Raw genomic sequence first — 26963 nt, 5'->3', positions numbered from 1 at the left:
TGCCATATTCCATATAGTTGTATTCGGTGTTGTACAATTTACATTATACTTCAATGAAATAGACGAATTGTACTGACCCTGCCGGCAACGTGTGCCAGAGTAGCATCCTGGGCATGAACAAGAGTACTCGTCACACGATCCTCTAGAGCAAACGCCACCATTATAACATGGATTGGGTTGACAGGGATCAGACTCTGAAAACATTAAAGTGAATAGAAATATTCATTTCTAGCTATACACATTTTGGATTAAGCTCTACTAGAAAGTGCATTGTGGCAAATTTAGTTAAACAGAAATGTTTGGAAAATGTAAAATAATTGAATCTCGGTTTGGTAATTAAAACTTAGATTGCTGACATAAAAATATACTAAATTTCTCTAACCGCTTTAATTGTATTACCACTTTACGTTGCACGTGTAATTGCCTTCGGTCAAGTCCTTCAAGCTTCAAATGACAAACTGTGAAAGCTCATTTAATATGCGAATTATATACAAGATGATGCAAAACTGCTAAGTCTCTTTCACAACCATTATTATATAAATTTATCATCAATTAAATTTAATTACACTTTGGTCAAATCAATCTAGTTATCACCTATTTTGAAAAACTAATTATATAAAAATTACCGATCAGCTGGCATAGCAACTGTCATCGGCTTATGTCAAGTTCTTCAAGTTTATGTGCCTGATTTGGAATGTTCATTAATAATTAATTTGCTAACATGAAAATGCAAAATGCCTTTCACTACTGCAATATCATTGTCTCATCAGTAGCCATAGTGAGTTCATAAACGTTGGTAAAGTCCTGCCAGTCTTATTGGGAATAATTATTAATGTTCATTCAATATGCAGATTAGCAATTAGCTTGTAGCATTAATAAAACAACTTCCATGAATGTTATATCATAGTATCTCCAATTTACATACCAAATTTCATCAGTTTTGAAAGAGTCAATCTAGAGTATTTCTCCCTTGTAAGGAAGATTCATTAAATTTGAAAATAAGTAGCGCTCATTTTCATTATTAGTGATATTTAGAGAGAATTTATTACATTAAGAACAGCTGCACAAAATCTGATAAAATATGCTTCAAAAATTGATCACACATGGATAGATCAGCCTTAAAAGATATATAAAGGGGTGATATGAAAGTTAATTGCTAAATTGAATATTTGATGAAGTTTCCTTATTAGAGATGGACAAAGTTGACGAAATTTGTCGTTTTCCTCGGAGATACTATGATATAACATAAATGAAAGTCACTAAGCATTTTAGATCACCTAATTTCTAATTTGCATATTAAAGAACGTTCCTAATTAGGGATTTATATATATCTGAATTAACCCAATCAGTGTGATATGATTCTGGATTGACTTGATCAAAGTCGACAAAACCCGCTGTGTTCATTGAAAATACTATGAAATAATATTTCTGAAAGTCATTTAGCATTTTTACTTCAGTTCCTAATATGCATATTGAATCAACGTTCTGAATTACAGATATCTGGATTGACGTAATCAATGTTGACGAAACTTGCAAAATACATTTGAGACACTATGATATAACAATCATGAGGGTTGTTGTTGTTTTAGCATTTTAGATAAACTAATTACTTATTTACAAGCAAATGGTCGATAAGTTTCAAAGCCTGATTTCAAGTTTTGAATGGAACAGTCAAAAGGTCAGGGTATTATCGCATCGTAATTCATGTAAAAATGACCAAATAACATCACAACATCTGCCATATTCCATATAGTTATATTCGGTGTTTCATAGTTTACATTGTACTTCAATGAACTACACGAATTGTACTGACCCTGCTGGCAACATTAGCCAAAGTAGCACCCTCGACACGAACAGGAGTAGTCGGTACACGATCGTTGAGAGCAAGAGCCACCATTATAACATGGATTTGGCAGACAGGGATTATTCACTGAGAACAAAATGAACGGCAATAGAAATATTTTAGCTATACATGTATATTTCTGAAACCTGCAATATATCAAACTCTGTTACAGTGACTTGAGGTAAATTCAAGTACAAAAAATGTTTGGAAAATTTGTTATAATCGAATCTAGATTTGGTAATTGAAACGTAGACTATGAAATATGATTTCTGAAATACTAATGTAATTTGTTCCAAATGAAAATGTATGTCATAAGAATGGAATTTTCAGTAGGGTATGGTTTTTGTTATCTAGTGAACTTATTCTTTTCAAATAAAAACTAATTGCGAATGATTCATCTGCAAAAAGCATACAATCGTTCAGTGCTACCGAAACTTGATTCGAATATTTCCATTCGAATATTTTGTAGAAAGGGTAGGGTATTGTCGTGTGAGATCCCAGTAAAATTACGATATCTGTCATATTCAACATTGTTATATTCGCGGTTGTACGTACTACAATTGCATTGATGAATTTCGCTCACCGTTCTGACAACGTGTGCCAAAGTGGCATTCCGGACACGAACAAGAGTAGACGTTACACGATCGTTGAGAGCAAACGCCACCATTTTAACATGGATTGGGTTGACAGGGGTCAGACAATGAGAGAAATGAAAGATTCAGCTACTGCATTATCGTTAAAGACAACAATGTTTTTGTTTTTCAAAGATTAAGTGAAAGATTCATGTCTTTAAAACGAGCATGTCATATTACGGTGCAAATTATGAAATGACACCTTGCCGTTGTCTGTTGTAGCAGATTGGTGGTTTGTATGAAGTCTGATTAACTCGGGACAGCCAACCAGTCGCTTTTGAAAATGTGTAAACGTTTGTGGTTTGATTTTTTAATATGCTGTAACATTTGAAATGTACTTTCATCGACGTAATAGTTTAGAGGGGAAGAGTAAGCAGGTAACGACTGCACTCCCGCTGAGATGTGAAAAGTGTATGCTCCCCATCCTATAGGAAGTTTTTCTCTCCCAAAAAGGTCTCCATTTCATCTCTTTGCTACATCTTTTTACGAGAAAATAAACGTCAGCTCGTTTGAAAAGAAAATTGCTTGCGAACACCTTATTTTTGAAGAAGACTTACGTCGGCCGTCTCTTTACGGTAGCTATGCTAACTTAGCAAAGATCTGCTGTTGTAGCATTTTAAATCATGAGAATCAATGCAAGCATCGTCAAACCAAAATAAGACATGCTTAATTAATGTACTTATGCGAAAATACTTTGACAAAGTAGGGGCCGCCGGATACAGAATGGGACGATATAATTGCTGGAATACCCATAATGCACAGGGCAAATGTAACCTATTGCGCTCGGGGGTTAGTCCTTTTTCAATAATTGCACCAACTTCCACATTACAATGGATCTGTAATTTTGACACATTTCAAGTGTCCGACGGTGTCACATGTGTCACAGATTGCTATCAGCTTATGGTGATAGTGATAACTCTTTCAATAAACAATGATATTGTAAGAGTACCAACATTTAAATTCCCTTTCCTATCTATCATTAACCTTCTTTATTTTTTATTGGTTAAACTCACGCCATTCTTTTATTTGATATGGCCAAAATAATTTCCTTTTCGGGGAGTGCAAAGGAAGAAGAACGCGAGAAAATAGCATAAAACAGCAAAAAATAATCATATTTGAACCTTTGAAATAAGGAAACTTGAAAGAGTATTTTCTAACGGAATTATAGTGCTGGCTGTCCCAACACAGAATATGATCGTCATTAAAATAGACCAGTCGTTTATTCCAAGGGAAAAATGAAATTCCCCTGTATGGATCGAAACCTCTGTTGGCACGCTCAAGTCATTCAATAGATTACTGGAACAATTTACAGCGCTGCGGGTTAAGGTAGCGACACACCAAATAAACACTTTCAGATTTTTATTTTATTCTCCGTTATAGAAGTCCCAAACCGACAGTCTTGCAGCTTGGGATTTTGTGACTTCTATATTTAAAATAAAAAAAAATCTGAAAGTGTCTATTTGGTATGTCCCTACCTTAAGATCTTAACTTTGCATTAGATTGTTGCACTCCCAACTTTCGTTTGAGGGAGAGGTGTCCGAGTTTGATTACAAACGCAATGAATTCGTTTTCCGTGGGCATGTTTTAATTTCCTATTATCAATTAAGGGGCAATGATCAATGTACAGTTATCTCGCGCAAGAGAGTAAATTAATATATCGTTCGACAAACTTTTACGAAAGGCTACTTACTGATAGTGAAGTACTGAACGCTGTAGCATCCACTACAAATACACCTTACTGAAGAACATGAACCTGACACAGATTGACAGACCCTATTATTTTGACAAGGATTGGTCAAACATCCATCGCAATCTGTAGAATGGAATGTGTTGAAATCAAGGTAGTGTTAATAAATAACGATTTATGGATTGACAAGCTCTTCATGGACGGCAATGAGGCGTATAAGTCATTTGCAACTTGTGCTTTTTTATTTTTGGAGAAATGTTTTGTGTGATTTGATAATCCATGCCAATATTTTCAGTGCATATGCTGCTAACTTATACGTTGTTTCTGTTGAATTTGGCTTTTTGGCTTCAATTAGTTACTTAGTGCATGAAACTTTTAGAGCAAGTAATTATACTTCTTTGACATTGTCTTATGCAAACTAGATTGTCTGAACGTCTATGTTGTTTTTTTACATTTTCGTCATTTAATAATTTGTAACTATAGCGAGTCATTTATACATTTTGTCTTTTGTAAATATATTTTCTAATATGTAAGATGGTACTTCTGTTGATGACCAAGTAAATAACATATAAATGAATTAGTTGTCTTGCGATCGCAAGATTACGAAGATGTAAATGGTATGCCGACCAATTAACCTGATCAGCAATCGCTTTGTATGTGTACGTCGAGTGCTATAAAAATAGAAAAGATATTCAGTAACATTGCTCGCAATGGTTACCATGGTAACATCCCGGACAAGAACAGGAATAGGCATCACAAGACTCTCTTATACAAGTTACATTGTTGATGCAAGGGTTAGGTTGACATCGGTCAGATACTGCGAAAAAAGTGAGCAAACATAAAACGAACCTTGCGCAGTGGCAAGTGTACACAAGTAATGGATGATACCCTTCAGAAATCAATTCATTATTTTCTATTTTTTTATTTACTTTTACAACGGATAGTTGCATTCCTAACAGGATTTGGCACCCCTATGGCATCACTGATAGTACAGCATATAGGTGATTATGTTTGTGGCACGGTCTTAGATATGAGTTACCACATAGCGTTGATTAAGTAGGTTGGAAATGCTCGATGTCTTGTTAAATAAATCCATTTCTAATCACAAACGAAGAGTAATATATTGGGACAGATACGTGTTCTCGGCAAAAACATCAATTACAAACACATGAATACCGAGTAAGCAAACATAAAAAGTGAATCAGATATATCTACATAAAATAACATATTATATAATTTGAGAGTATAAAGTGCAAGTAAGAAAATAAGACGCCACAAAGCTTTACTTACATTGTTCACACTGGATACCATGATAACACCCTGGACATGAACAGGAGTAGGCGTCACAAGACTCTTGCCTACAGGTACCATTGTTGTAGCATGGATCAGGTTGACATGGTCAGACACTGCGAACACAAATATTGATTCACCATTATTTTATTCGCAGAATCACATTATATACAAGTGTATTAATTTGGTGCTGGTTGGCACTACCAACGTTCTGATAATGTCGGTCATAAAATTCTACAGTGATTCCTAATGTTGTTAGTTTGGACAGGACTCTGACACTTAAAGGCGCAATAAATCAAGTGCACTGAAACATATTGACTTGCATTGTTTACACTAGGTACCATGGTAACAGCCTGGACATGAACAGGAATAGGTGTCATAAGAGTCTGGTATACAGATACCATAGTTGGAGCATGGATTGGGTTGACATGGTTCGGTTACTGTGAACAGAGATCAGTCTGGTAGAGTGTATTCTCTTTCAACAATCTCATCATTTATATTGTATTCCCTACCAACACAAATTATATCCAACTGTATCAACCCGGCGCGGATTAGTACTATCAACATTCTGATATACTTGGCCCAAGAGGTTTTACCGTGGTTCGTAATATTTTCGTTCGGACAGAAATCCGGAACTGAAAACTGCAATTAATCAAGTGCACTGAAATATGCGGACTTACATTGTTCACACTGGGTACCATGGTAACATCCTGGACAAGAACAGGAGTAGGCGTTGCAAGACTGTCTTGTACAAGTACCATCGTTGACGCACGGGTTAGGTTGACATGGGTCAGATACTGCGAAAACAGTAAGCAAACATAAAACGAACCTGGTGCTGATTGGCACTACCAACGTTCAGATAATAAGTCGGTCATAAAAATTCTACAGTAGTTCCTGATAATGTTTATTTGGACAGGACTCTTGAACGTAAAGGCGCAATAAATCAAGTGCACTGAAACATATTGACTTGCATTGTTTACACTAGGTACCATGGTAACAGCCTGGACATGAACAGGAATAGGTGTCATAAGAGTCTGGTATACAGATACCATAGTTGGAGCATGGATTGGGTTGACATGGTTCGGTTACTGTGAACAGAGATCAGTCTGGTAGAGTGTATTCTCTTTCAACAATCTCATCATTTATATTGTATTCCCTACCAACACAAATTATATCCAACTGTATCAACCCGGCGCGGATTAGTACTATCAACATTCTGATATACTTGGCCCAAGAGGTTTTACCGTGGTTCGTAATATTTTCGTTCGGACAGAAATCCTGAACGTAAAACTGCAATTAATCTAGTGCACTGAAATACGTGGACTTACATTGTTCATAATGGGTACCATGTTAACATCCTGGACAAGAACAGGTATAGGCATCGCAAGACTCTCTTGTACAAGTACCATTGTTAAAGCACAGGTTTTTTGACATGGGTCAGATACTACGAAAAAAGTGAGCAAACATAACAACTAACCTTATGCAGTGGCAAGTGTACATAAGAAATGAATGATACCCTTCAGCAATCAATTCCTTATTTTCTATTTTATTTTATTTTCTTCTACAAATAATGGTGGCATCCCCATAGGATTTAGCACCCCATGGCATCACTGATAGTATAGCATAAAGGTGGTTATGTTTTTGGCACGGTCTTAGATAAGTCACAACATATAGCGTTGATAAGTTTGGTGTAAATGCTCGAAATCTTGTGAAAGAAATTCATTTCTTATCAAAATCGAAGAGAATCATTTTTAGACAGATAGGTGTTCTCGACAATGACATCCACTACAAACACATAAATACCGAGTAGGCAAACATAAGAAAAATGAATCAGATATATCTACATAGAATAACATATTTGAATTTGATATATATATGAGAGCATAAAGTGCAAGTAAGCAAAGATGCTGTAAAGCTTTACTTACATTGTTCACACTGTATACCATGGTAACACACTAGACATGAACATGAGTAGGCGTCACAAGACTCTTGTGCACTGGTACCATTGTTGCAGCATGGATTGGGTTGACATGGGTCAGACACTGTGAACACAAATATTGAATCGCCATTATTTCATTCGCAGAAACACATTATATACAACTGTATTAATGGTGCTGGTTTGCACTACCAACGTTTAAAGAATGCCGGTCATTGAAATTCTACAGTGGTTCCTAATATTGTTGGTTTGGACAGAACTCTTAAGAGCGCAATAAATCAAGTACACTGAAACATACAGACTTGCATTGTTCACACTTGGTACCATGGTAACACTCAGGACATAAACAGGAGTACGTTTCAAAAGAGTCTGGTGTACAGAGACTATCGTTTGAGCATGGATTTGGCTGACTAGGTCAGACACTGCAAACAGAGATCAGTCTGGTATAGTGCATACTCTTTTAAGAATCTCATCATTGTTGTTTTCCGTACCAACACACATAATATCCAACTGTATCGACCCGGTGCTGGTTTTTACAACCAACATTCAGATATATTCGGCCCAAGAGGTTCTACCATAGTTCCTAATTTTTTTTTGTTCGGACAGAAATCCGGAACTGGAAACTGCAATAAATCAAGTAGACTAAATCATATGGACTTACATTTTTCACACTGGGCACCATGGTAACATAGGACAAGAACAGGTATAGGCATCGCAAGACTCTCCTGTACAAGTACCATTGTTAACACACTGGTGAGATTGACATGGGTCAGATACTACGAAAAGAGTGAGCAAACATAAAACGAACCTTGTGCAGTGGAAGGTGTACTTAAGTAATGCATGATAGCCTTCAGTAATCAATTCATTACGTTGTACTTTATTTATTTACTTTGACAAGGAATAGTGGCATCACGAATAGGATTTCGCACCCCTATGGCATCACTGATAGTATAGCATTTAGGTTATTATGTTTGTGGCACGGTCTTAGATATAAGTCACAACACATATTGTTGATTAGTAAGATGTAAATGCTCGATATCGTGTAAAATAAATCAATTTCTAATCAAAAACAAAGAGTAATATATTGAGACAGATAGGTTTTCTCGGCAATAACATCCACTACAAACACATGAATACCAAGTAGGCAAAGATAAGAAAAGTGGATCAGATATACCTACACAGAATAACATATTTGAATTTAATATATAATTTGAGAGTATAAAGTGCAAGTAAGCAAAGACGCCGTAAAGCTTTATCTACATTGTTCACACCGGGTACCATAGTAACACCCTTGACATGAACAGGATTAGGCGTCACAAGACTCTTTTATACAGATACCATTGTTGTTGCATGGATTGGGTTGACATGGGTCAGACACTGCGAACACAAATATTGATTCACTATTATTTTATTCGCAGAAACACATTATATACAAGTGTATTAATCTGGTACTGGTCCGGCACTAGCAACGTTCACATCATAAGTAGGACTTAGAAATCCTATAGTGGTACCTAATATTGTTGGTTTAGACAGGACTCTGAAACTTAAACGTGCAATTAATCAAATACACTTGAACAAAGGGATTTGCATCGTTCACACTGGGTTAGCATGGTAACAACGTTGACATAAACGGGAGTAGGTGTCACAAGAGTCTGGTGTACAGATACCATTGTTAGAGCATGGATTTGGTTGACATTGGTCTGACACTGCAAACAGAGATTAGTCTGGTAGCATGTACGCTCTTTCAACAATCTCATCTTATTGTATTCCCTACAAACACATATTATATCAAAGTGTATCAATCCGGTGCGAATTGGTACTACCAACATTCAGATAAATTGGGCCCAAGAGGTTCTACCGTAGTTCCTAATATTTTCGTTCGGACAGAAATCCGGAACTGAAAAATGCACTTAATCAAGTACACTGAAATTATATTGACTTACATTGTTCACACTGGATACCATGGTAACACCCAAGACAAGAACAGGAATAGACATCGCAAGACTGTCCTGTACAAGTGCCATTGTTGACGCACGGGTTAGGCGACATGGGTCAGATACTGCGAAAAGAGTGAGCAAACATAAAACGAACCTTGTGCAGTGGCAGGTGTACATATTTATATTAAGTAATGGATGATATCCTTCAGTAATCAATTCATTACGTTGTACTTTATTTATTCACTTTAAAAGGGATAGTGGCATCAAGAATAGGATTTGGCACCCCTATGGTAACATCCTGGACAAGAACAAGTATAGACATCGCAAGACTGTCATGTACAAGTACCATTGTTGATGCGCGGGTTAGATTGACAAGGGTCAGACACTGCAAACAGAAATCAGTCTGGTAGAGTGTATACTCTTTCAACAATCTCATTATGAATGTATTCCCTACCAACACACATTATATCCAAGTGTATCAAGCCGGTGCCGGTTGTTACAACCATCATTCAGATATATTCAGCCAAAGAGGTTCTACCGTAGTTCCTAATATGTTTCGTTCGTACAGAAATCCTGAACTGAAAGCTGCAATTAATCAAGTATACTAAATCATATGGACTTACATTGTTCACAGTGGGTACCATGGTAACATGCTGGACATGAACAAGAGTAGGCGTCACAAGACACTGGTGTACAGATACCATTGTTGGAGCATGGATTGGGTTGACATGGGTCGGTTACTGCGAACAGAGATCAGTCGGACACAATTTTGAGTTTCTACCTATCTCAGAGGGATTGAACTGGGCAAGCAAAGGAAGTCGGCTAAATATTGTAATAATTGATTTTCGTAATTTGTGGTAAACGGAGTTAAACATCTACAGAAGCATCAACTATTATGTGTCGAATTTAAATCCAAATGAGTTGGGCATTCGATATCATCTGAGAACATAATAAAATTATTATTGTTGTATATTGTGATTTCTCGGAACTTCAAGATAGTTTTTGTGCAATACAATGCTGCCCATCAGGTTCAATTTCTGAGAAAAACTGAATTCCTGATCATTTTTTTATTCGTCGTCAAGTTTTAGATCTGTGTTTTATTCACAAGTGTGTCAATTTTATTACCGATTGTCCAGATATTAATAGCTCCTTCACTTTCTTTGTGCCCCAAGGCGTCTCAGGTCTTCTGACCTTTTCCGGATTCCAAATCACCGCGTTAACCTGTCTAAATATTGTTTTTCGTCTCGGGCAATGTCACTTTTAAATAGTGTCTATCGTTTTGCTATTGATTTGTTTACCAGTCTTAGTGCTTTTAAAACACAAGTGTCATCTGTTTTTATTATCTCTTGCTGATAGTCATTTTACTACCGAGAGTTTTTGATGTTTGTCAGTCTCTGTTGTTACTTGTTTAGTGCCTTTTTTTTTAAATTAGTTTCTGCATATTGTAATTTGTCTTTTTCATGTTTTAATTTTTCTCTGTGCATCCAGTTATTGGGCTATGCCTGTTGGATGTCAGAACGAATAAATAAATAAATAAATAAATTTTTCTTGCAGATGGAAGATTTTCTACGGCCACAATAACATGGGGCCCGGGGGCACCGACGTCCTTTGTACCTCCTTACTGTTTATTATTGCCATAAATGTGAAATTTGGCAAAAAGTCAAATTGTTTGGACATAAATGAAAGTTATTTTGAACTGGTTGGTTACTGCTCAGCATAAGTTCAAGTGTGGATTCTAAGTATCAACAACCTTGATATGTGTGAAAGTGAATTAAGAATAAGAGATATGGGACTCAATAGGATCAACAATATCTAAAACAGGAACGTGAACTTTTATAATACAGAAGGGGAGAAAATTTAGCCACAAACTATTGTAATATAATGGACAATGGCTAATCGAAACCAAATTACTTAAACTGGATTGTTGGCATTGATTACACATGTATTTATTGTCCATCAAATAGAAAATAAATTTGGGCCATTGACTAAAAAACATTTGCTTGTTACACTCACCACACTTGTACTTAGTATTTGGAGTGTACACCTATCTACAATACAATGATAAAAAGTTTTGACTCTGTAGGTCAACAGTGCATCTTTAATGTATGAGACTAAATAAGCTTACCCCTCAAGTATGTATAGGCCAAAAACAATATTTAATTTTGAATAATGTAGTGCAGGGAAGGACATACAATATGGTGAAAAGCAAACTAAATATAAAAACTGAATATACAATTATATGGAAATGTTGTTTACAGTCATGAGTATCTGGTGTGTGCCGAGAGACAATATTAAAATTGGACAGTATCATCCTGACCACAGTTGGTCTGACTGGTTGTTTCCTTCTGATTTTCTGACACGGTGATAGGTACAAAATATTATGCAATCCACGATAGTTATACAACATAGCTTGTATTTTGTTTACAGTAGAACTGAGTTTTACATGTAAGATAACTTTCTCGTAAACTGTAAATTCTGGCTTCAGGCAGCTCAAACGTCGCAATACTACATTTTTTGATATGATATGGAGTGACTTGCACACATGCAGTGACAGTCGATATATTCATAGTATGAGAGTCTACAGTACATTCAAGCATAGTGATGTTGACAACAACATGCATGCCAGTGCACGATTCAAAGTAGCCAGGAGGAAATTCTAATGGTCTTTTAGTGGAAATGTAGGTATTAAACGACAGTGAAACAAACAACATTAGTTATCTAGACCTTGCTAAAGTGCAATCTCGGATCATGTATGATCTGATGATCATGCAAAATTACCATGTCGGATCATGCCGTGATTCTGAAGTGCGCGTACTTCCTTAGTAAATCGGTCACATAAGCACACACTTTAGCGATCGAAGTCAAAAATGATATCAATGCACAACTGTCGAAATAACCCAAAATAAGCAACAGAAAACTAAAAAATATCGCTGTGTCGAAAGGACAGTACATCAACATAAAACGACGCTAGTTTGTTATGACATGGAGGCCGGAGGTAGAAGGACAGAGCATTCCCTCGCTCTCACCCAGCTATTATAGTACGGGCCGCCGGTGGGATTGCCTCGCTAAAGCAATGGATTTGCCGGTACTGGGCCATGGGGAGTACCGAGTACGGAGGCCATCATTCTTCAGTCTATCGAAGGAGCGTTTCGTGCCAAAAAATACATGACAGCAACAAAAGTACCATCACTGTGAACTTCATATTTACAAAACATCATCAAATACACGCTATACCGTCAAAAACATCATCAAATACACGCTAAACCGTCAAAATTCGCACCTGACCGAGAAACAAGATGGTGTCGGTTTGATTTTTCAACGTCCTTGAAAAACAACGCTAACTTGTTATATGCGCATGCGCATATTAAGGGGAGACCCATTTGATTTCGGGGGGGGTATGCAGGAAGTGGGTATGGGAACTTTTTTTTGTTAGAGAGACAGCATTTTTTTATTTCTATAGTCAGACCTGCATCAATTTTTTTTCAAATGGAGTAGCAGTGCAATTTTTCAAATTTAAGCCAGTGTTTCACATATCACAGGATGTTTTTATTTATTCATTTTACATTCCAACAAATGACAAACAAAATGGAAAGTCTATATATATACAACTTTAAATTATAGAACACTTTTTGGCAAATCAACTGTGATCAGTACTATACCTGCTTTTCTTTAAAACAGTCAATTCCTTTTAAGTTCTCAGGGGAGATGTTATCTTTTGTGGTCAGAGAAACAAGGCTCACACATTGTATTTCATTATATTTGTTGTTCCTCAATTTCATTGTCAACTTGTAATCTTTCTAACATATTTATATTGAGAGAATAATGTATTGGTTTAACACTAGTTTATTGACTCCTATCTTGTGTTTTAAATTTTCACAATTTACAGAAGTCAAATAGTCCCATCTAGATATTCAGTGCCTATACCATTGAGATATTGCAACAGAAATCCTGAAATATGATTTCTTGGGTCAGAAAAGGGAAGGAAAACATCGAGTGCACTGAGGTGTAAAGTAGTGAATGCTTATATCATAAGTGCTGGAAAAAAACACATAAGAATTACTTGTGGTACAAACATTTGCGTGCCTTGGCAGCATGCCAGCAAAGAATACATGAGAATAAGTTTCCAAAATTTGCTCATTTCAACAGCATTGTGACAATTCCTTTTTATTTCTGTCTGTTATGAGAATTATTTTTCTCAAGCCATTACAGGTTTAATTTTTTTCTTTTATTTCACCTGGTGACAATTTTTTTTCCTCAAAATCCTCCATACCCCCCCCCCTGAAATCAAGTGGTTCTCCCCTAAGTGAGCCCCTGACCTACACGGGCCAGTGGATTACTTCCTCAGTAGAACTGATATTTTTTTTATTATTAAACTTTATTTCAGACAGGTACAAGGACCATCCATAGAATCAAAAAAAAGCTACACATTACACTAAAAAAGTACAACACCAAACTACAAGAAAGTACAGACAGATTACAAACACACATTAAAAAACAGGAACCCTGAGAGACAATAAAAAGCAATTCTAAGACTAACGATACAGAAGCTGTCTCCAATAAGATTGCAATCCAGAATACCTACAGTCTGACAAAAGTAAAACTCTTACAAGACTGTTGTCGGTACATTGCAGTCTCCGGACAAGACTGTACACAAGTCTTCTTCTAAAGACTGGAAAATTATTTACACGATTTTCAACAAAGGCAGCTGAGATACTAGCATTTCGCGATAAGTCTAAAAACCTGCGCAAAGCATTATTGTGACAAACGTGCAGGCTACGAATGGACGAAACATTAAAATCACACCAAAGTTGAGCACAATAGATGTTATTACAAAAAGTATTAAAAAGTCGTAACTTTCAAACTGTTAAATCAAGGTTACACCAGAGCAAGACTTGTCTCTACATTCAAACGCTTTTTTGGCAGGTATCGCAAGCTGGTAGATAAATACAATATCTCTCTTCGACAATGATCACTGATGGCATCGGTGACATTGGGCCTTAGTTAGTGACCACTACCATCTGACTTACAGATTGATATATGGCGGGTGCCACATGTGGGGCAGGATGCGCTTACTATTTTCGAAACACCTGACATCACTTCTTGGTCTTTTGGCCAGAGGTCCATATATCTTTCTTTCATGAATTTGACTTTGTTTGTACCGTCTATTTACTGTCTGTTCTGTGCTGTTTTGTGTCTATGTTTACAACTATTGTCTTACAAATTTTGACTAGTGTTATTGGATTATGGATTGGTATGATTGCGATTAATTAATTAACACTCAAACAGCAATTACGAAACTTTTCAGAAGTAAGTTTGCTCTACCACATAATGCCCTACGTTGAGAGGCGATATCATCATCATCCTTTAAGTCTAATGTAAAAACATGACCAAGATACACAAACTTTGACACAAAATCAATACTATAACCCCTAAGGGTAATTGGTTGAATAATTCTACATTTGTTTCGAGATTTAAAACACATACATTTTGTTTTTAATACATTATATTCAATATCATTCTCTTCAGCAAAATTCTGAGTAGTTTTCTTAAACCCTTGATAGAGGGCGCTGCTAAGCACATTTCATCTGCGTACGATAAATTATTCAACATTGTACCATCTATTTCACAACCGATTCCACAGGCAGACAAAGCCTTGTTAAGGTCATCCATGTATACATTAAAAAGTATGGGAGACATGATGCCACCTTGACGCACTTTGTTTGACACAGTAAAAGTGGAAGAAATTGCTTTTCCCCAACGCCTGCCAGCACCGGTGTTTATCGCCTACGGAGGCCATCATTCTTCAGTCGATCAAAGGGGCCTTTCGTACCAAAAAAACACGACAGCCGCAAAAGTGCATCACTGTCAACTTCATAACTATAGATCGTATTGAAATACACAGTGAAACGTTCACAACGTAAAAAATGTGCCCATACCGAGAAACAAGATGGCGTCTGTTTCGATTCTTCAACTCAGATTTTGTCCTACAGTTGTGGGCATGCGCAGATGGTAGCTTAGCGAAAGTGAGTCAAAATGAAGTAAAATAAAATAAAAATGGATAAAAATATTGTTTAAAAATAATGCAAGGCATGTATCACCAAATTTTGAACATTTCTGACGGCATTTCAACTATACGAACACCCATGCCAAACATCACAATAATCAAATCAGTGGTTTTGAGGAAAATTGAAAATAGTGGTTTTCAGAAAAAAGCTAAAAAAGTGACTTTAAATAATTCAATCAAAAAAGAAAAAAGAAAGTTTGAGATACATGCCCAAGTGACCACCAGACCAAATTTCAGAAAAAGTTACTGAAGCGTTTCTGAGATACCTGCGTCCACAGCATACGGCCCACTATGTTGGCCATATTGGGCCGCGCCATCACATTAGTACCTTGTGCCCACAGGGCACAAAGTACTAAAAAGCGTATTTGAAAATTTTCGTTGCATTTAACAGGCGTAAAAAGTTCACTTTATCGCGTTTTCTATATATACATGATGACAGCATGCTTTACATACGATTTTCGGGCTTTCTTACGTTCATATTGGCCATAATTGAAATTTTGTAGGTTTTAATGACATACAAATTGGAAGTAATCTACGTAAAGTTTAGTGTCATTAACTACTGATCAAGTATTGCAATTATTGCCATACCCCAAAGATTGCAATATTTAATGAGCTAGGGAGATACTCATTAAACGTTTGTACAAACTCAACTGATCAAATATTATGATAGAGTATTAAATAGCCAAAACCCATCGATAAAGTAAGCCGTCATAGTGAATAAAAACAACAAAGGCAACTGGTACACCAAAGTTGAGTCACTTTTAACTAAAATGGAAGAATCCCAAATAATAAATTCTCAGGATATCTGTGCAGATAGTAAATTATCAATAGTCAAAAAAAAGTTGTGTAATATCTTTAGCAAAATTCAGATTCAGTAACCATAAACTTCACATAGAAACTGGAAGACAATATAAAACCCCCATCAATGAAAGAATTTGCAAAAGATGTCCACATAATCACATTGAAGACGAGATACATTTCTTATTTAATTGTTAATACTATAAAACAGAACGAAACACATAATACAATACTATTCAATCAGTACACCCATCATTTCAATCATTATCAAAATTCACGATGAATGTAAAGAAACTATACATTCCAATAGCAGTGTACATTAACAAGTGCCTGCAACTGATAATTAACAAACAACAACAATGAACAAACCAATATTCTTTCCAGTTTGTCTTCTATTTATGTGTGTACTTTTATTTTTTTTTGCTGGTTTTTATTTGTTTTTTGGGGGTTTTTTTGGCTACTCATTGTATTTGGTCTTTAAAGTCTTTATGTATGACGATGTTTACCTTTCCTTAGGGTAAAGAGGTCAATAAAATATTAAAGTCTGGTAGCCATTGAAGCAATCTCGGCATGATTAGGATACGTCATGTATCGGTCGTTGTGAGAAAACTTCAGCACCGGAGCACGAATCAGGTTCGCATGGGTCAAACACTGACAACAGATAAACGACTGATTCAACTATTCAAACTTTCGTGCTTTCATATTCAAACACCGCTGACAATAGGATGGCAGCACTGTTCAGAATAGGGCTACGGGTAGGATCTTGGACTACAAAAGCACTACGACTTTCATGACTGAAACCCGCATTCGCTCTAGTCTAGGCGACAATAAAGTCAAGGTAAAAAATAATCCAACCGTTTAAATAGCAAAGCCTTCGCAGCTTACAAAATGAAAACAAAGCAAATTTTCGACATTTTAAAAAGTTACATATATACATACAGACATACACACATACAGGATGCATATATGCATACACGCATCCATGCATGGATACTTACATGGGAAGATGCATGCATACATACATGCATGCATATATACATAAATACACATCCATCCATCCATATCCATGTTCCATGCATGCATGTATGCATCCATCCATCCATCCATCCTACACTATACTATATACTATATTATAACACGCCACATGCTCATTCGTGTCGCGATTCGCTAGAATACGTCACGTGACGAGAAAATAGATACGTCTAATCCCCATCGGATCGACAAAAGTGACGTCAGAGGGTATTCTTTGAAAAGCTATTCCCTAGGGAAATAATCCTGACCAAATTTGGAAACGTGCTTGGTCACGTGACCGTAGTGTCGTCTGCATCTTTGCAACGATGGCGGGTGACTAGAACGTGATATGCGTCCGGGATTGGTGACGACACATTCTCTACAACAGATTTTCCAACATTTTCCAACATTCCAACAGCGTAGGAACTTGAACAACTCATCGACGGAAAAGATTAAAGTGCAATTAGGATGTCGCTTGGTATGTTTAGAATATTTTTTGAAAGAAAGTGGTACCACGTACAACTCTGAAACCGCTGTGGAAACATCGCCCAGTGAACTTTTCACAATGGATTGTTGCGGTGCAAAATATCAAAACATATTAAAAACTATATAACAATACAACATGAGCATGTGCTGTGTTATAAAACACCTATAACCTGGTCTTTATTCGGGCTATAGCGCTCGTCTATTACCCTCGTGGCCGTGTGTTACCAGAAACACATTGCTATACCCCTCGACCTACGGCCTCGGGGAATAGCGATGTGTTTCTGGTAATACGCAGCCCCTCGGGGTAATAGACGATCGCTATTGCCCTCATGACCAGGCAATAGGTGTTTACTATACTATACTATACTATACTCTACTATACTATACTATACTATACTATACCAATATACTATACTATACTATACTATAACGCGCCACATGCTCATTCGGTGTCGCGATTCGCCAGAATACGTCATGTGACGAGAAAATAGATACGTCTAGTCCCCATCAGATCGACAAAAGTGACGTCAGAGGGTATTTTTTGAAAAGCTATTTCCCTAGGGAAATAGTTTTGACCAAATTTGGAAAAGTGCCCGGTTACGTGACCGTAGTGTCGTCTGCAGCTTTACAACAATGGCGGGTGACTAGAACGTGATGTGCGTCCGGGATAGGTGACGACACATTCTCTAAAACAGATTTTCCAACATTTTCCAACATTCCAACAGCGTAGGAACTTGAACAGCTCATCGACGGAAAAGATTAAAGTGCAACTAAGGATGTCGCTAGGTATGCTTAGAATATATTTTGAAAAAAAAGTGATACCACGTACAATTGAAACCGCTGTACATTGCCTAGTAAACTTATCACAATGGATTATTGCGGTGCGAAATATCAAAACACATTAAAAAACTATATAACAATACAACATGAGCGTGCGATGTGTTGTAAAACACCTATAGCCTGGTCTTTATTCGGGCTATAGCGCTCGTCTATTACCCCTCGTGGCCTTGTGTTACCAGACACACATTGCTATACCCCTCGGCCTACGGCCTCTGGGAATAGCGATGTGTTTCTGGTAACACACGGCCACTCGGGATAATAGACGGGCGCTATAGCCCTCATGACCAGGCAATAGGTGTTTACTATACTATACTATACTATACTATACTATACTATACTATACTATACTATACTATACTATACTATACTATTCTATACTATACTATATTATAACACACCACATGCTCATTCCGTGTCGCGATTCGCCAGAATACGTCACGTGACGAGAAAATAGATACGTCTAGTCCCCATCGGATCGACAAAAGTGACGTCAGAGGGTATTTTTTGAAAAGCTATTTCCCTAGGGAAATAGTTCTGACCAAATTTAGAAAAGTGCCCGGTCACGTGACCGTAGTGTCGTCTGCAGCTTTGCAACAATGGCGGGTGACTATAACGTGATGTGCGTCCGGGATAGGTGACGACACATTGTCTAAAACAGATTTTCCAACATTTCCAACATTCAAACAGCGTAGGAACTTGAACAGCTCATCGACGGAAAAGATTAAAAGTGCAACTAAGGATGTCGCTAGGTATGGCCAAAAAAAAAAAAAGAAATGTTTCTGGTCAGGCCTTTCTTTAAAAAATGGTGCGGCGACGCGGATTTTTTTTTCTTCTTCTTTTTTTCTCCTCCTCAAGGGAGGGAGGAGGGTGAGTTAAAGCGTCAAAGCGTAGCGGCTAATTTGCATAATCATTTGCATATCATTAATTTATATTTGCATATGGATGTAAGCTTGCACATGCATCCACACATACATGTACACTCACAACAAAATGCAATGGTAACACACAAGTGTGCAGTTTGAACATCATGGAAACTCTTTATTACACTTGAATAAGTCATCACAGTATTGTAATTACAATTGCAATTAAAACAGAAGATTCAGATTGAAACTTTGAGAGCAAGAAATGGTTCGTCTGATTGGAGTTTCATTAATACATATATTGCTAATAAATTGTCAAAACTTGCCAACAAAGAGAGGAAAATTCACAAGTTTAAGCTTTACACAATTCAAATGTAATTGAGTTTTATATCATTTTTGAACGACAAACACCACGAATAATTTTTCATCACAGGGATAGATTTCACCAACTCCACCAACTCCACCAACTCCACTTACAGACAATCAATGTTCAGCAAATCTGAAATTTTGGCAAACCATAAGTCATTCATGGATAATTTTAATGTTACAATAAAGGATGACCATTATAAGTTGCCTAGCTTATACTGGATACCAAAGCTCCACAAAACACCTTACAAAGCTAGGTTTATCGCAGGATCTTCAAAATGTTCAACAACAGAGTTATCGAAGATACTGACTTCTGTTCTTTGTACTGTTAAACGGGGACTTCAAGCATACTGTGATGTTGTCTTTTCTCGGAGTGGTATAAATCAAATGTGGATATTAAAAAATTCGAAGGAACTCTTGGAAAATTTGAAATCAAGATCTGTTTCAAAAATAACATCTATTAAAACTTTCGATTTTTCCACATTGTATACCACAATACCACATAATAAATTGAAAGGAACGCTTGAAAAACATCATCAACCAAGCATTTTTCTACAAAAACGGTTCACGCCGTTACAAATATGTAGTATTAGGTTATAATTCTACATATTTTGTCAAAATACTACTAACGCTAAAGTGTTTTATACCGAGAAAGACATTATCAGTATGCTTGATTTCCTCATCGACAACATATTTGTAGAATTTGGAGGACACATTTTCCAACAGTGTATAGGAATTCCTATGGGCACTAACTGTGCTCCCTTGCTTGCAGACTTGTTCTGTTCTCATATGAGGCAGAATTTATCCAGAACTTAATTAAACAGAAAAAGGTCTCTGTAGCTCGAACTTTCAATCTAACATATAGATACATAGACGATGTTATTTCTATGAATAACTCTGAATTCAGTAAATATCTCGCTATGATTTATCCTCCAGAATTGGAGATTAAGGAACTACAGAAACCGCCTTTTCTGCTTCATATCTGGACATTTACTTAAATTTGACTCTAATGGTCACCTTTCTACTAGGCTATATGACAAGAGAGATGATTTCAACTTTAGTATCATCAATTTTCCACACCTCATAAGTAATATTCCACTCTCACCAGCTTATGGGGTATACATTTCCCAGCTTATTCGATATGCTAGAGCATGCAGTTCATATGGTGATTTTGTAGAGAGACATGGCCATCTCTCTTACAAACTATTAAAACAAGGTTACACCAGAGCAAGACTTGTCTCTACATTCAAACGCTTTTTTGGCAGGTATCGCAAGCTGGTAGATAAATACAATATCTCTCTTCGACAAATGATCACTGATGGCATCGGTGACATTGGGCCTTAGTTAGCGACCACTACCTATCTGACTTATAGATTGATATATGGCGGGTGCCACATGTGGGGCAGGATGCGCTTACTATTTTCGAAACACCTGACATCACTTCTTGGTCTTTTGGCCAGAGGTCCATATATCTTTCTTTCATGATTTTGACTTTGTTGTGTACCGTCTATTTACTGTCTGTTCTGTGCTGTTTTGTGTCTATGTTTACAACTATTGTCTTACAAATTTTGACCTAGTGTTATTGGATTATGGATTGGTATGATTGCGATAATTTTTTCAACCAGCCCCCCCCCCCTAACTTTTACTGCCACTGGACATCGTCGTTCGATTCTTGATTTTAAAAATACCACCAAGATGATCACAAGACATGAACTAAGTACGACTAGAATCCCTCGAAAATCAGGTGTAAAATCTTTCAGAGGACGTGTCAGAGTGGCACCACACGCAACGCCAGTATCAATGTCAACACGTTATAAACCCGTCGACCAACATGGCCGCCGCCATATTGAAATTTATGCAATGTGAACTCGATCGCGATCGTGATCGTACTAGGACAAAACTCATCGTTGCAATCATAATTAACCTCACCAGTTAACTCTTGTTTCTTTTGCGATCCATTTCGTTGATCAAAGCATGGGAATGTGATCAAAGGCCCTGCTAGTGCTACACCGCCTACCTCTGTGAACACTTTCCGCGATGTATGCTGAGTATTAAAGGTCTTTGTGGCGTAATAGTCGTTCTGGAATGAAAATTTGTGAACAACCAAGCCGATTCAGCCAGTTTAACGCTCCTCTCAACACATAGAAAACTTATCTGATGCATACCATACTTCACACCTTCCACCAGGTTGAAAGCTGCAGTGAGCGCTAAGAGTAGACAATGCATGCATCAGCTGGTAGCTACGCAGAGCGTGTGAACTAAAGGATGGCGGGACTATTTGAAAGCGTAACGGGGAGAATCAAAGCGTACGGGGAGCCGCCGGCCACAAACCAGGAAAAAAAAAGGGTGACGCGCTGTTGTTCAAGTGACGCGCGCTGACCAGAAACATTTCTTCTTTTTTTTTTGGCCTATGCTTAGTATATTTTGAAAGAAAGTGGTACCACGTACAATTGAAACCGCTGTACACCGCGCAGTAAACTTGTCACAATGGATTGTTGCGGTGCAAAATATCAAAACACATTAAAAACTATATAACAATACAACATGGGCATGTGCTGTGTTATAAAACACCTATAGCCTGGTCTTTATCGGGCTATATGTAGCGCTCATCTATAACCCCTCGTGGCTGTGTGTTACCAGAAACACATCGCTATACCCTCGGCCTACGGCCTCGGGGAATAGCGATGTGTTTCTGGTAACACACGGCCCCTCGGGGTAATAGACGGTCGCTATAGCCTTCCTGACCAGGCAATAGGTGTTTACTATACTATACTATACACACACACACAAAGAGTACAGACATACATACATACATACATACATACATACATACATACATACATACATACATACATACATACATACATACATACATACATCCATACATACACACGTACATGAATGCACACATGCACATCCATATACACATCCGCACACACATACATATATACATTTGCACATACATATACATACCAGTATACATTGTCCATGTATACATACATTCACAAACATGTGTTTGTTACATTTACCTATTCTTACAAAAATACATGTACAAACATACCTACATACAGATATACCTTTACCCGCATACATACATACATCCATGCATGCATACATACATACATACATACATACATACATACATACATACATACATACATACATACATACATACATACATAGTATGTTCGCAGTAAAGATGAAACAAAGAAATCCATACCCAGCTCATGGCAGTAAATACCGGTGAAGCAGCGAGTGCACAAACATATGAAAATTGTATCCGACCAAGGTGCCCGGAAGCATGTTCCACCATTCTGACATGGATTACTTTGACAGGGGTCTGTAGAAAATACGAAAAATACATTTCCCTAAGAACATCCCTTCTCAAACGCTAAGAGTTGCGTTTTGCCTTTGTCGCTAGATATCATCTCTTAATGACGAGACTTTACATCTGTTGCAGAAGCAGTAAAAAAGTATTTGTAATGAGTGACATATTACTAGCGGTTTTATCGATAACAAGAAAGATGTAGGTTGAGTTTATTACATGGAATTCGCTTGATCTGAAATAAAGATTATATTCTTTTGCTACAGAATATGAAAATAAATCATGTTACAAACAGGGCGGGTATATACGAATCATTACTTTTTAGGATATCTTACATACGAAATGAAAAAAACTATGAATGGTCGAGCTACATTCTGTTGGCACGAACTATTGTAGTAATTCTTTATTTATTCAATTCACTGCGTTATCCTCTACAGTGGAGGGAAACATAGTGGACGAACACAAATCACCGTACACAGATTTAGGTGGCTGTAAATTTTGCCCGTACCAAAGACAATAAATGAAAGAAGGGCCTCGGGGGCTACTCAGGCGTCTGCACGCACGCTACAGACGTTAGTCAGCTCCGTGCGACAGGGCTATAATACGGCTACGGCGTAGTCATAGCAGAGCGCTCTTGACTCGTACCGGCCGTAGAGCTAATAGCTGACCATTGTTCATCGGCTGATACTGTGACAGAAACTTCCTTTAAGCAAATTCCGTGGTTTTATTTTTTCGGCCACGCGTGCGTTTTTCCATGGATGTAAAAGAGTTCTCTTCTACCTCCACGGTTTAAGTCGCTCGCTACGATCATGTAGCCAGGAGCGGAGTTAGTGTTTCCATCCTATACGGCAAGCAATTTGGAATACATTGGTCATTACATGCTCACTTTGTTTTGAATGTCGTTACAAACGGCTATGCTAGGTCTGCGTAGTTTTCCCTGTTAGATGACCATTAGTGTTTTTTGAAGGGAAATTTGTGAAAGCTACACATTTGTCTTGCTTTATTCGGAAACGTAACTGTCTTACAAAGAGCAATCTTAATCCACTGGGGGTTGTCAACCTGATATAATGGCCATCCTGCTGATTTCCAATAGGTATGAGCATGATGAGTGTGTACGTAAACAAGAAAAGTAAACTCATGAATTGAATAGACATGGTTGATATGGCCGATTTACCCGAAATAGGCTACACCCACCATGTCTAAATCTGTGTGGGGAAAAGTTGTCATGCCATTTTGGAGATGTCCCGGACTGATTTCGCAACGTTTGGCCTCTTTTGATGAACGGTTCACCTTTAAACGGACAAAGCCCTGTGCTGCGCAAACAAGTCACCCTCATAAAAGGATGTACATTGTTAACCAGTTATCGCCAGTATTCTAATGTATGTTCGCCGCGCCGCGCCACGCCCGCTTTAAACAATAGCAACAGTTTACTGCCGACCACCTTTGACAGTAATCGGTCAAATGTGGCCGCTCATTTTTTAGTGAAAAGGTCTTTATTTAAGGTAGTATGCACCTCGAAAGTGAAATACTTAAACTTTTGCTCTAAATATCCTTAATGAAACATTCAGCCATTCTCTTACTAAATCCAAAATAAAACTCTTGGGTCACTATGCAATTTTGGCAAGAGAAACAAATGCGACCCAAAATTTACCGATATTTAAAATTCAAAATGGCAGCCATCCCTGTGTTAACTCTATGGAGCAAAAAAAATCGATTTTCGAAAAACTATGCCGGTGAAAAGTTTTCTTACATCAAGGGCAGTAAAATGAACCCCCACAAGTGGTATATCAGAAAAGATTTGTAAAAGTTTGAGAGTTCGGATCTCTGTTTAACGCATATGGACACAGCTGAAATCTATTGTATGTATTGATTGAAGTATCAAACATTCAAGCTAAGCGTTGACGAAAAAGGGTCGGATGGAATTACTGAAACCATGGAATAAGGAAATATGGAATCATAGAACGAATAAAACAACTGAGGGAAATATAGTTGCAGCACGACAACCACACTACACGAACATGGTATTGGTTTTCACGACTCAACGGAATCAAATTATAGCGCGTTAAAGGTCATGCGCCGTAACAACTATTGTTCTCAAACAGCAATGAACTTTTTGATTTAAAGTTTTTGTAAGTCACAACAAACGATTGTCGTAAACTCAGATAATTTGTTTATATGGTCTTCGCACGATGGTCTATGCTACGCATGAGTTTCTCTGTCACTCTCAGTCAAACGTGATATTTAGCTTGCATATTATGTAAATCGACCATACGGGAATGAGGAACTGATCATAGCTGTATCGTAAATATGTTCTCCACATTGTTTTTATCTGTTCCGTGATTCTATGTCCCCATGTTCCGTAATTCCACATTTCCATGTTTCTACAGTTATGGTAACTCCACCCAACGACGGAAAGACACACGACAACGGTTGGCAGATTTACTTTTACACTGTAAGGCAAAGCAATTAACGGCAATCGAGACGCAAATAAAGCATACTTTGAAAAAAATTAAACGAGGACGAAAGCGGAACATTATTGCACTTTACCTGTATTGCATCCGTTACACAGTAACCGCAGTTCTGAAATATCGCGTTTTAAATCTTCCATATCTTTTTTCATGTCCAGGATTGCATTGTGGAGTTCTGGACATCCCTGTCCATCTGCCCTCGGTAATATTAACGTGTAGGAACACCAGGGGTAACTTTGGCAGCCATCAAGACGGTTCGACAGCGGTTCAGATTCAGCGTCTGCACTCCTCGTGGACCTGCTCACTTCTGACTTGACGCTAGACATAAAGATGACACTACACAAAACCAGTCTTAGTATTAACATTGTCATAGACATTGCAGTTGTGAACACTTTTTACGGATCGCCAATTTTAAAGTACAGACGTGTAAAAGTAGTTACTCAAAAGACAGTCGTTCAAGGAAATGAAAATAAAAAAACTTTTCTACCCCACCAATGATCACGTGACCCGCGATGTTTTTCAAATATGACGCCCTCAATACAAACAAGTCATCCATGAAATCTTGGGGACAATTTAGATTGCTGACTAATGCTTGACCTCGTCTCAGTTTGTGACTCAGTTTTTTGTGTGTCTGAGTTTTTCACAACAATCCCTTGCAAAGTACATAAGAAATGGAAGAATGGTTAGGGTACCGGTCTCGCTATTAGTGGTTAAGGGGACCGATCTCACTATCGGAGGATGATGAGTTCGAGACCCGATAAGTCCAGAGTAATGGACTGTCGGAGGATGGTGGGTTCGAGATTCAAGCACGGTGTTGTGTACTTTAGCAAGACACATTACTCCTTATTGCTCCATTGGTTAGTGGGTTATGGGTACACCATCCTGTAATTGGACGCTCGCCCGTTGGATGATGGATTGAATAAAAAAGAATCTACCAGCCTACATGTTTATTCTGGTTGCCTGCCGTTTTATTCTGGCTTTAACTGAGATTTATTTTATTCTGTGAGAATTGGAGTACTTTCATTTCGGCATGCATTGCTTGTTGTTGATCTAGATGTAGAATTTATCAAGTCATGCTGTGAGAAACAGGGAAGTAAATGTGAAGTGAAAAGAAGAGGCTCTTGCGGTGGAATTCGAAATACGCTGAAAAGACGGGGATATAGACATCCTTTACCTGTCATTACTTTATCAAATATCTGTTCGATAAACAACAAGATTGACGAAATCTCACCTAGGTCATCATTCGATTCAGATTTCAGAAGTGGTCGAATCTGCTTCACGGAGACATGGCTTTGCGAAAACAGAATAGGCATGAATTTGAAAAGATCAACTCTTATTAAGGCTGACGGGGATAGTAAGCTTACACTGTCACAGAAACTAGTTGGCGGAGGATTTTGTATTTTCGTTGACAACAAATGGA

General features: G+C 37.5%; 1 protein-coding gene across 1 annotated transcript in view; it reads right to left on the bottom strand.

Annotated features, from left to right (window-relative positions):
• The window catches only part of LOC139136217 (uncharacterized), a 34494-nt gene extending 8502 nt beyond the window's left edge, over nt 1-25992 (bottom strand). The window contains exons 1-13 of the mRNA XM_070703958.1: nt 25623-25992; nt 22971-23090; nt 9949-10065; nt 8649-8765; nt 8050-8164; nt 7378-7494; nt 6781-6896; nt 6133-6249; nt 5776-5892; nt 5453-5568; nt 4863-4979; nt 4166-4288; nt 1814-1930 (exon numbers count right to left, since the gene is read on the bottom strand). Of these exons, the coding sequence (XP_070560059.1) occupies nt 5890-5892; nt 6133-6249; nt 6781-6896; nt 7378-7494; nt 8050-8164; nt 8649-8669 (489 nt within the window). The 5' untranslated portion in view covers nt 8670-8765; nt 9949-10065; nt 22971-23090; nt 25623-25992 and the 3' untranslated portion in view covers nt 1814-1930; nt 4166-4288; nt 4863-4979; nt 5453-5568; nt 5776-5889. The remainder of the gene's footprint in view (nt 1-1813; nt 1931-4165; nt 4289-4862; nt 4980-5452; nt 5569-5775; nt 5893-6132; nt 6250-6780; nt 6897-7377; nt 7495-8049; nt 8165-8648; nt 8766-9948; nt 10066-22970; nt 23091-25622) is intronic.
• Between the last annotated feature and the right edge of the window lie 971 nt (nt 25993-26963).

Source organism: Ptychodera flava, chromosome 7, assembly GCF_041260155.1.
Source record: "Ptychodera flava strain L36383 chromosome 7, AS_Pfla_20210202, whole genome shotgun sequence".
In the NCBI taxonomy this organism is placed as follows: Eukaryota; Metazoa; Hemichordata; class Enteropneusta; family Ptychoderidae; genus Ptychodera; species Ptychodera flava.
The sequence above is the reverse complement of the archived record's forward strand: the minus strand, read 5'-3'. Positions and strand labels throughout refer to the sequence as shown.